Source organism: Notolabrus celidotus, chromosome 11 (assembly GCF_009762535.1).
Source record: "Notolabrus celidotus isolate fNotCel1 chromosome 11, fNotCel1.pri, whole genome shotgun sequence".
Classification (NCBI taxonomy): domain Eukaryota; kingdom Metazoa; phylum Chordata; class Actinopteri; order Labriformes; family Labridae; genus Notolabrus; species Notolabrus celidotus.
In genome coordinates this window covers 37055752-37071819 of record NC_048282.1, presented here as the reverse complement: position 1 = coordinate 37071819, position 16068 = coordinate 37055752, and the positions used below count along the sequence as shown (strand labels likewise).

At 41.9% G+C, this 16068-nt stretch overlaps 1 protein-coding gene across 1 annotated transcript; it reads right to left on the bottom strand.

Annotated features, from left to right (window-relative positions):
- Window positions 1-1977: 1977 nt before the first annotated feature.
- Window positions 1978-9066, bottom strand: LOC117821739. The gene is made up of 3 exons (XM_034696218.1): window positions 8580-9066; window positions 5156-5428; window positions 1978-4671 (listed from the first exon to the last, which is right to left on the bottom strand). Exons 1-3 carry the CDS (start codon window positions 9042-9044, stop codon window positions 4480-4482), a joined length of 930 nt encoding a protein of 309 aa, XP_034552109.1. The 5' UTR covers window positions 9045-9066; the 3' UTR covers window positions 1978-4479.
- Between the last annotated feature and the right edge of the window lie 7002 nt (window positions 9067-16068).

Sequence of the window (16068 nt, the reverse complement as noted above, 5' to 3'; positions counted from 1 at the left end):
AGGACGCACAAAAAAGCCTCTCACACCCATATCCGAAACTCAACAGGAAGAGCGCCACCTAGCTTTGAAAATCAAAAATGGCTCCAAAAAGTGTCCAAAAACGTCCAAATAAGGGTGCATACTTTTGCTAGTAACTTCTAGAGTTTTTCTCCGATTCCGTCTAAACCAAGGGCAACCTATAGGAGACACCTTGACGAGAAAAAATTATCAGAACAAATTTTGATCAGACTAAAATTGTGGGCGTGGCAGGCGTTGAGGCGGGGCATCAAACGCACATACAGCTTTGAATGTCAATCAATCAATCAATCAATCAATCTTTATTTGTATAGCGCCAAATCACAACAAACGTTATCTCAAGACGCTTTTACAAACATAGGAGGTCTAGACCGCTCTATGTCAAATTATGAACAGAGACCCAACACCAAGACAGGGTAAGACTCAGTCTGACCCCACCTTAATCCATCATGAGCATTGCACATCGCAGTATTTAGCTAGTTACAGTGGAGAGGAAAAACTTCCTTTAACAGGCAGAAACCTCCAGCAGGACCAGACTCATGTTAGACAGCCATCATGCCTCGACTGAGTTGGGTCTGGAAAGACAGATAGAGGGGAGTAAGAGAGAGAGGTGATAGTGATGAGACGAGTCGTAGAAGCTGTTGCCGCTGGAGTCCAGCACGTCCGTATCAGCTGGAGTCCAGATCGTCCGCAGCAGGAGGACGTCTACGGCAGCTCAGAGGAATCTACGAGACAAGGGAGCTCAGGGACTCCAGAAAGGTCTATGGTTAGTAACTTTAATGGGACAGGAAGAGTTAAAGTAAGTGATGAAGGGGTTGGGGGGAAGAAGGTGAGCTAGGATCCCAGTGTGTCAGTGTGCCAGTTCCCCCGGCAGTCTAGGCCTATAGCAGCATGACAAAAGCTGGTCCAAGCCTGATCCAGCTTAATGAATGTGAAGAATGACGCCCAAATAAGGGTGCATACTTCTGAGAGCTCCTCCTAGAGTTTTTCTTCGATTCAGTCCAAACAAGGAACATTCTATAGCAGACATATTGACGATTATAAAACCATTAAAGGAATTCTGTTCCGACTGAAATTGTGGGCGTGGCACACTGTCAGGTTTGGAGCTTTTCTTGGCAATCTGCCACAAACTTGGAACAATTGCACCACCTGAGGCAGCATATACTCTCAGATCTAGCTTTCGCATCGTGTGGTGGCAAATATCAGGCGACGGTTTACATGTGGCGAGGGCCCGTTCATCGCCGCTTGCGGCTTTAATTTATCTTGTATTTTTTATATTTTGTTGCATTTTTATTCTGGTCCTTGTTTTAGTATATGAAGAGTTCATTTGCAAATAAAAAAAAAAAAAAAACATATTTCCTTTAAATATATTTTTTTAATAAAGTTGAATTTTGAAGACACAGCTAATTATTAATGTCATTTTGACTTAGTAAAAGCCACCATACTTCAATTGATTGATAATACCTAAAGCTAGTAATAGAAATAAAAATGTTTTTTTTAACATTTTAAATTTTTTTTAAAAGAAAAAAAACTCTTCATATTTATTTGTATTATTTAATTGTTTTATATATATATATATATTGTTACATTTTTCTTCACTGAATAATTTCTATGCTAGTCTTTACTTTCTATTATTTATTATTCATTGATATATTTTTATTTAAATAGATATATTTGTCTATATTTAAATATGTATTTTGTTTCGGTGCAGTATCCCTACCATTTGCTCTGTTTATATCACTTCAATTTTTTGCCCCTGCTAAATTGCTAATTGTAAATATTCTGTTATTTTTCATGTATTCATTTTATTCAGTATTTATTTCTTATTTTATTCTGTTAATACTTGATTGTATGATTCTTTATTGAATATTAGATTAACTGTAACCACTGAATATCCTCTGGGATAAACAAAGTGTTCCTGATTCTGATTTATTTCAGTGTCCATGACAGAAGAAAGTCCACTTCCTGTTTCAGTTAGATTTATTTGAAGACATTAAAAAATAATCACAGAGCGGTGAAACAACACGAAGCAAGGTAACGTATAAAGGTCATAATAACACGTTTACAAATGATTCTTCATCTTCATCATCTTCATCATACAGCACAAAGTTTTCAGAAAAGTACAAGAAACTTGAGGAAGTGTCCAAACACAGGAGCAATGACTTCTGACCATCATTTTTCATTCATTACAAAAAAAAGGAAATAAAATGTGAACACAAAACTTAAAGTTCATGTTGTATTTCTGCTGAGAGGAAACTACAACACCAATATATCTGTGTTTGGTTTTAAACAGGATGTTTTTTACCTCCTCTATGCAGACGATACACCCGTCAGAACGAACATACATGCATTTAAAGACCATTATCACCCAGCTGTGTGGGATGCTTGATTCTGATTGGTCCGGACCCCCATGACAATAGTTATTAACTTTCACTAACATGATCAACACCAGAGACAAACAGATCACACGTCATGCTGTGTTCTCATGAGCTTTGATCTAATGTTTATCTGTGTTTTTATTTAGTTTGCTATGTTCTCATGAGCTTTGATCTAATGTTTACCTGTGTTTATTTAGTTTGCTGTGTTCTCATGAGCTTTGATCTAATGTTTACCTGTTTTTATTTAGTTTGCTGTGTTCTCATGAGCTTTGATCTAATGTTTACCTGTTTTTATTTAGTTTGCTGTGTTCTCATGAGCTTTGATCTAATGTTTACCTGTTTTTATTTAGTTTGCTGTGTTCTCATGAGCTTTGATCTAATGTTTACCTGTGTTTATTTAGTTTGCTGTGTTCTCATGTGCTTTGATCTAATGTTTATCTGTGTTTTTATTTAGTTTGCTGTGTTCTCATGAGCTTTGATCTATTGTTTACCTGTTTTTATTTAGTTTGCTGTGTTCTCATGAGCTTTGATCTAATGTTTACCTGTGTTTATTTAGTTTGCTGTGTTCTCATGAGCTTTGATCTATTGTTTACCTGTTTTTATTTAGTTTGCTGTGTTCTCATGTGCTTTGATCTAATGTTTATCTGTGTTTTTATTTAGTTTGCTGTGTTCTCATGTGCTTTGATCTATTGTTTACCTGTTTTTATTTAGTTTGCTGTGTTCTCATGAGCTTTGATCTAATGTTTACCTGTGTTTTTATTTAGTTTGCTGTGTTCTCATGAGCTTTGATCTAATGTTTACCTGTGTTTATTTAGTTTGCTGTGTTCTCATGAGCTTTGATCTAATGTTTACCTGTTTCTATTTAGTTTGCTATGTTCTCATGAGCTTTGATCTAATGTTTACCTGTGTTTTTATTTAATTTGCTGTGTTCTCATGTGCTTTGATCTATTGTTCACCTGTTTTTATTTAGTTTGCTATGTTCTCATGAGCTTTGATCTAATGTTTACCTGTGTTTTTATTTAATTTGCTGTGTTCTCATGTGCTTCGATCTATTGTTTACCTGTTTTTATTTAGTTTGCTGTGTTCTCATGAGCTTTGATCTAATGTTTCCCTGTTTCTATTTAGTTTGCTATGTTCTCATGAGCTTTGATCTAATGTTTACCTCGGTTTTTATTTAATTTGCTGTGTTCTCATGTGCTTTGATCTATTGTTCACCTGTTTTTATTTAGTTTGCTGTGTTCTCATGAGCTTTGATCTAATGTTTACCTGTTTTTATTTAGTTTGCTGTGTTCTCATGTGCTCCGATCTATTGTTTACCTGTTTTTATTTAGTTTGCTGTGTTCTCATGAGCTTTGATCTAATGTTTACCTGTTTTTATTTAGTTTGCTGTGTTCTCATGAGCTTTGATCTATTGTTTACCTGTTTTTATTTAGTTTGCTGTGTTCTCATGAGCTTTGATCTAATGTTTACCTGTTTTTATTTAGTTTGCTGTGTTCTCATGTGCTCCGATCTATTGTTTACCTGTTTTTATTTAGTTTGCTGTGTTCTCATGAGCTTTGATCTAATGTTTACCTGTGTTTATTTAGTTTGCTGTGTTCTTATGAGCTTTGATCTAATGTTTACCTGTGTTTTTATTTAGTTTGCTGTGTTCTCATGAGCTTTGATCTAATGTTTACCTGTGTTTATTTAGTTTGCTGTGTTCTCATGTGCTTTGATCTAATGTTCACCTCTTTTTATTTAGTTTGCTGTGTTCTCATGAGCTTTGATCTAATGTTTACCTGTTTTTATTTAGTTTGCTGCGTTCTCATGTGCTTTGATCTAATGTTTACCTGTGTTTTTATTTAGTTTGCTGTGTTCTCATGAGCTTTGATCTAATGTTTACCTGTGTTTTTATTTAATTTGCTGTGTTCTCATGTGCTTCGATCTAATGTTTACCTGTGTTTTTATTTAATTTGCTGTGTTCTCATGTGCTTTGATCTAATGTTTATCTGTGTTCCAGCTGTTAAGCACAGGTGGATAATAACAAAGGTGGGTTGGACTGAACGTGAGCAAAGACACAGGAAGGTTTATGCAGACCGGAGAAGGTTCATTTTGATTGTCGGAGGTTCTTCATCTCCAGTAGCTCTTGTCTCTCCAGTCCTCCCTGTCCATCTGGTCCCTGCGGTCCTCCTTGTCCATCTGGTCCCTGCGGTCCTACTTGTCCATCTGGTCCCTGCGGTCCTACTTGTCCATCTGGTCCCTGCGGTCCTCCCTGTCCTCCTTGTCCCTCCTGTCCCTCCTGTATGAAGAAAAGCACTCATTACTTGCGAACGCGTCCGTACATGGCGGTGCTTATTGAAAGTGTATTTTTGGTCTTTAACGCCGTCGATTAGAGATCAGAGAGAGGACAGGAAACGTGAGGAGCAACATGACGAATGATTCAGCTGTCAGACCACGCCCACAGGTAAATAACAACAGCCGTCAGTATAGAGGAACTAAAATAAACCTCCAGTCTGTGAAATGATATGATCTTACAAAGACTGCAGGAAGAACTGCTGCAGGACAAACACAGAGGGAACACAGCACAGCTACGTTTGACTGATGCAGCAGCAGCGCCCTCTAGTGTCTTCTTAATGAGAGTGCAGGGAGTCATCTCTGGTTCTGAGGGTGTGGAGTTAAGACTTGTAAAAAAGTTGCTTTGCTTTTGTCTAATGACACATTTAGAGAAACACTTCCATCTGACAGAGTGAAAGAGAGAAAGAAAGGACCAGGGGATGACTTACCTGTGTCCGAGGGTCAATTAATTGTTCAGCAACTTCCAGGTAATCCACCCAGTCCCCTGAAGCCTCTTCCATCTTCAAAGATAACTTTTCACTTAGTTTCTTTTTCTGATTCTCTGCCACCATAGCTTCCCCCACTTCCAGAATCAGCTCGTATATGTCCACTTCTCTACTGCAACCTTTACATCCTAGACATGATTTGGGACAGCAGGTTCGCCAGAACGGCAGCGTGAAGCCGAAGAAAGTGAGCAACAAGAGCAGTAATAAGCCGTAGAACTGGAAGAAGAAAAAGAGCGGGTTATATCAGATCAGCGCTCACATGACATCTAACACACTTCAAACCTGACAACATACTTTAGCTGCCTCGTTCAAAACAAGCAATCAATCTCTAGTTCTTAATGTCCTCCTGATAAAACAAAGCATCTTCTTAGAGCTCCATCAGCAGAGCATTAAACACAGACATGACTCTGTAGTGGAAGTCACTGCATTAAACACAGACATGACTCTGTAGTGGAAGTCACTGCATTAAACACAGACATGACTCTGTAGTGGAAGTCACTGCATTAAACACAGACATGACTCTGTAGTGGAAGTCACTGCATTAAACACAGACATGAGTCTGTAGTGGAAGTCACTGCATTAAACACAGACATGAGTCTGTAGTGGAAGTCACTGCATTAAACACAGACATGACTCTGTAGTGGAAGTCACTGCATTAAACACAGACATGACTCTGTAGTGGAAGTCACTGCATTAAACACAGACATGACTCTGTAGTGGAAGTCACTGCATTAAACACAGACATGAGTCTGTAGTGGAAGTCACTGCATTAAACACAGACATGAGTCTGTAGTGGAAGTCACTGCATTAAACACAGACATGACTCTGTAGTGGAAGTCACTGCATTAAACACAGACATGACTCTGCAGTGGAAGTCACTGCATTAAACACAGACATGACTCTGTAGTGGAAGTCACTGCATTAAACACAGACATGACTCTGCAGTGGAAGTCACTGCATTAAACACAGACATGACTCTGTAGTGGAAGTCACTGCATTAAACACAGACATGACTCTGTAGTGGAAGTCACTGCATTAAACACAGACATGACTCTGTAGTGGAAGTCACTGCATTAAACACAGACGTGACTCTGCAGTGGAAGTCACTGCATTAAACACAGACATGACTCTGTAGTGGAAGTCACTGCATTAAACACAGATATGACTCTGTAGTGGAAGTCACTGCATTAAACACAGACATGACTCTGCAGTGGAAGTCACTGCATTAAACACAGACATGACTCTGTAGTGGAAGTCACTGCATTAAACACAGACATGACTCTGTAGTGGAAGTCACTGCATTAAAAACAGACATGACTCTGTAGTGGAAGTCACTGCATTAAACACAGACATGACTCTGCAGTGGAAGTCACTGCATTAAACACAGACATGACTCTGCAGTGGAAGTCACTGCATTAAACACAGACATGACTCTGTAGTGGAAGTCACTGCATTAAACACAGACATGACTCTGCAGTGGAAGTCACTGCATTAAACACAGACATGACTCTGTAGTGGAAGTCACTGCATTAAACACAGATATGACTCTGTAGTGGAAGTCACTGCATTATAAACAGACATGACTCTGTAGTGGAAGTCACTGCATTAAACACAGATATGACTCTGTAGTGGAAGTCACTGCATTAAACACAGACATGACTCTGTAGTGGAAGTCACTGCATTAAACACAGACATGACTCTGTAGTGGAAGTCACTGCATTAAACACAGATATGACTCTGCAGTGGAAGTCACTGCATTAAACACAGACATGACTCTGTAGTGGAAGTCACTGCATTAAACACAGACATGACTCTGTAGTGGAAGTCACTGCATTAAACACAGACATGACTCTGTAGTGGAAGTCACTGCATTAAACACAGACATGACTCTGTAGTGGAAGTCACTGCATTAAACACAGACGTGACTCTGCAGTGGAAGTCACTGCATTAAACACAGACATGACTCTGTAGTGGAAGTCACTGCATTAAACACAGATATGACTCTGTAGTGGAAGTCACTGCATTAAACACAGACATGACTCTGTAGTGGAAGTCACTGCATTAAACACAGACATGACTCTGTAGTGGAAGTCACTGCATTAAACACAGACATGAGTCTGTAGTGGAAGTCACTGCATTAAACACAGACATGAGTCTGTAGTGGAAGTCACTGCATTAAACACAGACATGACTCTGCAGTGGAAGTCACTGCATTAAACACAGACATGACTCTGTAGTGGAAGTCACTGCATTAAACACAGACATGACTCTGTAGTGGAAGTCACTGCATTAAACACAGACATGACTCTGTAGTGGAAGTCACTGCATTAAACACAGACGTGACTCTGCAGTGGAAGTCACTGCATTAAACACAGACATGACTCTGTAGTGGAAGTCACTGCATTAAACACAGATATGACTCTGTAGTGGAAGTCACTGCATTAAACACAGACATGACTCTGCAGTGGAAGTCACTGCATTAAACACAGACATGACTCTGTAGTGGAAGTCACTGCATTAAACACAGACATGACTCTGTAGTGGAAGTCACTGCATTATAAACAGACATGACTCTGTAGTGGAAGTCACTGCATTAAACACAGACATGACTCTGCAGTGGAAGTCACTGCATTAAACACAGACATGACTCTGTAGTGGAAGTCACTGCATTAAACACAGACATGACTCTGTAGTGGAAGTCACTGCATTAAACACAGACATGACTCTGCAGTGGAAGTCACTGCATTAAACACAGACATGACTCTGTAGTGGAAGTCACTGCATTAAACACAGACATGACTCTGTAGTGGAAGTCACTGCATTAAACACAGACATGACTCTGTAGTGGAAGTCACTGCATTAAACACAGACATGACTCTGCAGTGGAAGTCACTGCATTAAACACAGACATGACTCTGTAGTGGAAGTCACTGCATTAAACACAGACATGACTCTGTAGTGGAAGTCACTGCATTAAACACAGACATGACTCTGTAGTGGAAGTCACTGCATTAAACACAGACATGACTGTAGTGGAAGTCACTGCATTAAACACAGACATGACTCTGCAGTGGAAGTCACTGCATTAAAAACAGACATGAGGAAAACTGCCCTTATGGTCTGATGAAATCCTGGACGCTGTGTCCTCCGCTCTAAAGAAGAGAGGGACCACCCGGCTTGTTATCAGCTCACAGGTCAAAGCCAGCGTCCCTGATGGTATGGGGATCATAAGAGTCCATGGCATGGGTAGCCTCCACATCTGTGAAGGCTCCGTTAATGCTGAACAATATCAACAGGTTTAGGAGCAAATAAAAAGTACCATGTAAAATCAATCATCAACCTTATATTAAGAAAAGGAAAGTCTTACCTTTGAATTGTCTTTCATCTCCAGGATAGTCACCACAGGTTCACCTCCAGGCATGATATCCTTCTTTTCTTTACATTGCGTTGCTGCCACCGTTCGGTCATTCTGGTTGTTGCAGCAAACATACCAATCAGCATTGATCAGCACCGTGGCGACCCACACCCCTCCAACACAGAGAGCCTTTGATAAGCCACGGGTCAGAACCCAACAGAGGTCACATGAAAAGATCACGCACGAGTACCTCAATGATCTCTGGAAGTGTGCATCTGTTAGCAGCATTAAGGCAACCAGAATTAAAACTGGAAATACCATGTAACCATAGCAGAGCTTCTCCTGTGGTTCACAGGTGCAGGGAAATTCACCCTTTATTGCTTGGTAGGCAAAAACCAGGCCGCTGATGACAACGACATTGCTGTTGTCTTTAATCTCCTTCACAAAGGTCTCCATCAGCTTGGGGAGGGCCTGCATGGTTGAAGGAGAAGTGTTCCTCTTCTATGACTTGAAGGCACCAGAGACTCAAATATATATACTACGAGCAGTCCAAAGAACAAATCATTTCCTCTTTTTACAAACAGGAAACAGACAAGTGTCCATGGCACAAGTGTGAGTTCTAGGGGTGACCCCGACTAAGGATTTGCTTCGTGGGAATCAGTTCTTGGGTTAGGGTTTTTTTTCTTCACGACCCAAAGTCTGCATTAAAGTGACCGTATGATGATAACACACAGAACCATTTACAATTAAGAGGATCATAGCTTACAGTGAAGGAGACACTAGAGTGGATAGGTATGAAACTTTTATTTTTTTAACATAATAAGAATAATAATAAATAATAATACTTTATTTATATAGCACTTTCCAATATAAGTAACGAAGTGCTTTACAGTGGGCAATAAAAACAAGACGTGCAAAACAAAATGAAGCAATTCAAAATAAAATGAAAAAACAAAGAGGTGATGAACGAGGAAAAACTGACGAGGCCACCGTCCGTCAAACATACAAAAACATCCTGAACATGTTTGTGATTTGTCGCTGCTTTCTGTGTGTTTGTGGAGAAGATGATAACGCAGAGAGAAATGAACAAACCTCTCAGAAAGGAGAAGTTTTGTTTCGCCTCCGGACCTTTTACAGCAACACCTGCTGTGACAGAGATCTGAAACTATCTTTTGAGGAAACAAAACCATGTGAGTCTTTCTAACCTCTGAAAACAGGAGGTATTTAAATATTTCAGTTTGAGTTATACAAACAAGATTAAAGCTGCAACCACCGCCTGATATGCTCCACCGCCTTATGTGCAGCAGGTGTTGCTGTGCTGCATTTTATGAGGCCTAGGCTGAAACTGTGAGCATACCCATGCAGTTAGCAGCATAGTGTACATTGCAGTACTGCCTGTCACCAGTAGGTGGTGCTGTGACTTAAATGAAGTTATGTTCTGAAGGATTGTTTATCACAGATCATTATAGAAAGAGTCGTGATCACAAGCATGTTAAAAACAGTTTATGGGAGTAAACACCGCTTGTGTCCAATAGGTGGCGCTATTCATATGGGCCAAATGTTTGTGTAGATGAGTTAAGGCTGGGACCGTGATGACATGTGCAATCGTCAATGTGTGTACTACAGAATATGCACGGTTTGGACTTGATCGGAGAAAAGGCCTAGGGCAAGATCTCTTTTTCATACCCTTGGGAATTCGGGTGAAAAACTGAAAAAAAAAAAAGAAAAAAGATGGCGGACTTCCTGTTGGGATTTCACCACAACGTTAAGAGGCTTTTTTTTTGGTCTTGGCATGATACATATTTTTATACATTTTCATGCATGTATGTTGAACCGTCTTGAGGGGCTGGCCTTTTGAAATTAAAAAATTGAAGGGGGCGCTATTGAGCCATTTTTGGGACTTTTTGCACGAGACCAAAAGAATATCGAAATTTTCGCCAGGCCTGATGAGCATGTCAAGTTTGGTGAGTTTTGGGGCGTGTTGAAGGCTCCAAAAAGGCGATTTACTTTACTAGGTAGAAAGACAGAAAAATCCTTAGGGTTATTAGAGTGCGTTAGACGACCTCATCAGTGCCCTTAATATGTGAACGTTTATCTTTTATATGAAGATTATTACATGAACCTGTACATTAACTCACTGATCATTAAACTAAAGCACAGATTTAAGACCATGCCTGCTTTATTAAAGAAAAGCACAGTTTTCTTCAATAAAGATAACATTCAATTAATCAGAAATTAACTCTATACATTGTTAATGTGGTAAATGATTATTCTAGCTGCAATTGTCTTGTTTTTAATGAAATATCTACACAGATGTATAGAGGCTCATTTCCAGCAACCATCACTCCAGTGTTCTAATGGTACATTGTGTTTGCTCATCGCGTTAGAAAGCTAATGGATGTTTAGAAACATCTTTAAAACCCTTGTGCAGTTACGTTAGCACAGCTGAAAAGGGTTTTGCTGGTTAGAGAAGCTGTAAAACTGGCCTTTCTTTGAGTTAGTTGAGTATCTGGAGCATCACATGAGGGTTTGATTATACTCTCAGAATGGCCAGAAAAAGAGAACTTTCATATGAAACTCCACAGTCTGTTCTTGTTCTTAGAAATGAAAGCCATTCCAAGAAACTGAACATTTCCTACAACGTTGTGTACTACTCCCTTCAGAGAACAGCACAAACAGGCTCTAACCAGAGTAAAAAGAGAAGTGGGAGGCCCCGGTGCACAACTGAGCAAGAAGACAAGTACAGTAGAGTCTCTAGTTTGAGAAATAGACGCCTCACAGGTCCTGAACTGGCAGCTTCATTAAATGGTACCCGCAAAACACCAGTGTCAATGTCTACAGTGAAGAGGCGACTCTGGGATGCTGGCCTTCTAGGTAGAGTGGCAAAGAAAAGGCCATATCTGAGACTGGCCAATAAAAGGAAAAGATGAATATGGACAAAAGAACACAGACATTGGACAGAGGAAGATTGGAAAAAAGTGTTATGGACAGACGAATCGAAGTTTGAGGTGTTTGGATCACACAGAAGAAGATTAGTGAGACACAGAACAAGTGAAAAGATGCTGGAAGAGTTCCTGACACCATCTGTTAAGCATGGTGGAGGTCATGTGATGGGCTGGGGATGCTTTGGTGCAGGTAAAGTGGGAGATTTGTAAAAGATAAAAGGGATTTTGAATAATGAAGGCTATCACTCAATTTTGCAACGCCATGCCATACCCTGTGGACAGCGCTTGATTGGAGCCAATTTCCTCCTACAACAGGACAATGACCCAAAGCACACTTCAAAATTATGCAAGAACTATTTAGGGAAGAAGCAGGCAGCTGGTATTCTGTCTGTAATGGAGTGGACAGCCCAGTCACCAGATCTCAACCCCATTGAGCTGCAGTGGGAGCAGCTTGACCGTATGGTACGCAAGAAGTGTCCATCAAGCCAATCCAACTTGTGGGAGGGGCTTCAGGAAGCGTGGGGTGACATTTCTTCAGATTCCCTCAACAAATAAACAGCTAGAATGCCAAAGGTCTGCAATGCTGTAATTACTGCAAAGGGAGCATTCTTTGATGAAAGCAAAGTTTGAAGGACAAAATTATTATTTCAAATAAAAATCATTATTTCTAACATTCTCAATGTCTTGACTATATTTTCTATTCATTTTGTAACTCACTTGATAAATAAAAGTGTGAGTTTTCATGGAAAATACAAAATTGTCTGGGTGACCCCAAACTTTTGAACGGTAGTGTACATGACTTTAACTCACCCTGGACTAAGAGGTCACCTCACACACGGGCAGAATCCCACTCTGCTCCTCCGGACCCTGAACCAAGGTTTGATATCCACTGTTTCCTCGTTGTTCAGAGAGTTTTTAACATTTTCCCCCTTGAGAATCACGACCTTTAGGACACCAGAAACACTTGTGGACTTCTCTCTGATTGATCTGTTAGGGAAACCGTAACAAACTCAAACCGTAGGCATATTTCTGTGTTTATGTGTCTGCAGACTGCAGCAAATCACTTCCTGACCCCCGTCTGCATTTCACGCCGCTGCCTAGCAACGGAAATGAAGTCATATGCAAACAACCTATTTAGAAGGACCGTGCATGTTGATGAAAACTTCCCTAAAGTTAGCCAAAAGGCTAGTTTCCACCCGCAGTCCCTGAGGAGCGAAATATTAAACTGAAAGGTGGGAGAAGAAAAAACACTTGGACTCTTAACTCTGAAGAAACAGACAGACGTGTTGGCATGAATGTTATTTATTGCACAGGATCTGATCGTTATGTGCCAAAAGAAAAACATCCAATTAAATTATAATAAAAACAATTGTAATGTTAAACACACTGCATATGCTAACAGGTAACTTCAACATGTACTAGCATTAAGCACAGTTAAACTGAGGCTAGTTAAATCATGATTACCCACACCTGAGCAGACGGATCAAAAGAACATGGAAACAGAACATCCTGTCTTCCTCTCAGCTACGACAATAAAAACATTCACACGGGAACTCATCCTTTCATCCTTTCATCCTTTCACACGGTCACACAGCGTTAATCTTTAAAGGTAACATATCACGCTTTTTTCATCAACATATATTGGTCTAAGAGGTCCCCAAAACATGTCTTTAAAGTTTATGCTCAAAAAAACACTTTGAAATCAGATTCTGGTCTGCCTGTAAACCCCTCTTCTTCAGCCCTGCTCAGAACAGTCTGTTTTCTCTCTGACCACGCCCCCTCAGGAAGTGGGCGTGGCCTCGGCCGTCCGGCACGTTGATCTAATGTTTACATGTTGTCTGAATATACACGGCTGCTCACAGACCCGCGTTACTTCATCCCTCTGAATCTGATCCAGAATCTGATCCTGACGGAGAGGCGCCTGCAGCAGGACCTTTCTGAACCATTGGTCACAGATTTAGTGTTTCTTGTTGTTTTATTTGTCAGCATGTCGACGTGTGTCTTGGTACACAGCTACCAACATGTAGCTATGTGGCTATGCTAACTAGCGCTAGCACTTTTCCATGAAAACTAAAAATCCTCCACTAGATCTTCAAATCTGCAGACGTGGGGAGTCAAAGCGACCTTTGTGTTTATTAAGACAGCCTACAACTAGCATGCCTCCCTCCTAAGCTCCTTGTTAGCACACATGTGTGCAGGGAATGAAAAACGGAGGAGGGGTTGAGTTGTATTTTATTCACATATTTCAGGTAGAGAACCATTAAAAAGGCCATTGTGCATGATATGTCACCTTTAAAACTAGTCACCCAAACTGAAAGTGTAGAACGAGAAAACAAAGACAGATGGAAAGACACTGTGCAACGAATAAATACATTCAGCAGAGAGAGAGAGAGAGAGAGAGAGAGAGAGAGAGAGAGAGAGAGAGAGAGAGAGAGAGAGAGAGAGAGAGAGAGAGAGAGCGAGAGAGAGAGAGAGAAATGTAACAGATCTGCAGCTTTAAGGAGGCGCTGCTCGAACAGAGAGGAACATTAAAACATCTGATGCTGCTGATTAAAACTTCAACCATCAAACTCTTCATTTCTACTCTAACCACGTGATTACATATTAACATGATCTAACACCAAAGTCTCAGCTGATGTTCAACATCTTTAAAGTGTTTGAAGGTTTGATCTGTGTGCTCGGAAAAGTCAACGCCCTAAAGCCTGGCTTATATCGCACGAAGCCCTGTGATTGGTCCGCTCGACGGCATTCCTGCATTTACATCACTTCCTGAATTGCATGTATTTCATCTCCTCCTCGGTCTCCTCTCTGTTCTTCCTGTAATCATGTCTGTATGATGTGAAAAAGGAAGGAGAGAACATAGCGGGGCTGAAAACAGGCGACCCAGCTATCAGAGAGACCACACTGCCCTCTAGTGTTTCGGAGGAGTACTGCAGAGCGATGCATGAGGATGTAGAGATCACGTCCACGCAGGGTCAACGCACAGAAGTATTAACCAGGTTTAAACATCTTCTGGATCTGAAAGAGCTCTCAGGAACTTGAAGTGATCGTTTGAATAACCTGAAGCTCTGTTTTTGTATTTCATACAGGTGGGAGAGTTTAAAGAGCTCAGGTGAGGACGGCTCCCTGAGGACTGATGGCGGCGGGTACTTCAGGGTATTTAAAGGTGATTTTTAAAAATCTTTTCAAGGTGAGGATCAAAGAGAAACACAGGCTCTGTCATAGACTGTATAAAAAGATGAATGGCACGACAGCTAACCAAAAGTGAAACCAAAACTGGCTGCAGTATGGGTCATAAGGCCCGCCTCCTCCTCCTCCATTTTACCAGATTTAGGGTTCATCTCAAAGCTCTTAACTGCAGTCTCCTCGCTCCAATCAGAAGTACTTACTGACGCAACATTTTAACTTGCATCCCAAAACTCTTAACGCTGCTGGAGGAGAGAGGAGAGAGGAGAGAGGAGAGAGGAGAGAGGAGTGAGGAGTGAGGAGTGAGGAGAGAGGAGTGAGGAGAGAGGAGCGAGGAGAGAGGAGTGAGGAGTGAGGAGAGAGGAGTGAGGAGTGAGGAGCGAGGAGAGAGGAGAGAGGAGAGAGGAGAGAGGAGCGAGGAGAGAGGAGCAGGAGAGGAGTGAGGAGCGAAGAGAGAGGAGCAGGAGAGGAGTGAGGAGCGAGGAGAGAGGAGCGAGGAGCGAGGAGAGAGGAGAGAGGAGAGAGGAGTGAGGAGTGAGGAGTGAGGAGAGAGGAGTGAGGAGAGAGGAGCGAGGAGTGAGGAGAGAGGAGTGAGGAGTGAGGAGAGAGGAGAGAGGAGAGAGGAGAGAGGAGTGAGGAGTGAGGAGCGAGGAGAGAGGAGCAGGAGAGGAGTGAGGAGCGAGGAGTGAGGAGCGAGGACAGAGGAGAGAGGAGAGAGGAGAGAGGAGAGAGGAGTGAGGAGTGAGGAGTGAGGAGAGAGGAGAGAGGAGTGAGGAGAGAGGAGTGAGGAGAGAGGAGCGAGGAGCAGGAGAGGAGTGAGGAGCGAGGAGAGAGGAGCGAGGAGCGAGGACGAGGAGAGAGGAGCGAGGAGCGAGGAGCGAGGAGCGAGGAGAGAGGAGCGAGGAGCGAGGAGCGAGGAGCGAGGAGCGAGGACGAGGAGAGAGGAGCGAGGAGCGAGGAGAGAGGAGTGAGGAGAGAGGAGTGAGGAGAGAGGAGAGAGGAGCAGGAGAGGAGTGAGGAGCGAGGAGAGAGGAGCGAGGAGCGAGGACGAGGAGAGAGGAGCGAGGAGCGAGGAGAGAGGAGAGAGGAGCGAGGAGCGAGGAGCGAGGAGCGAGAAACGAGGAGAGAGGAGAGAGGAGAGAGGAGAGAGGAGCGAGGAGAGAGGAGAGAGGAGAGAGGAGCGAGGAGCGAGGAGCGAGGAGAGAGGAGCGAGGAGAGAGGAGAGAGGAGAGAGGAGCGAGGAGAGAGGAGACTGATCGGAGGAGGGATAATCGAGGAAACACGAGAGCAGACTTTGCAGAAGTCTTCTCTCTGACAGACACGCCCCCTTATCGAATACCTCTCACTGATTGGACGCTGCAGCGGCTCAG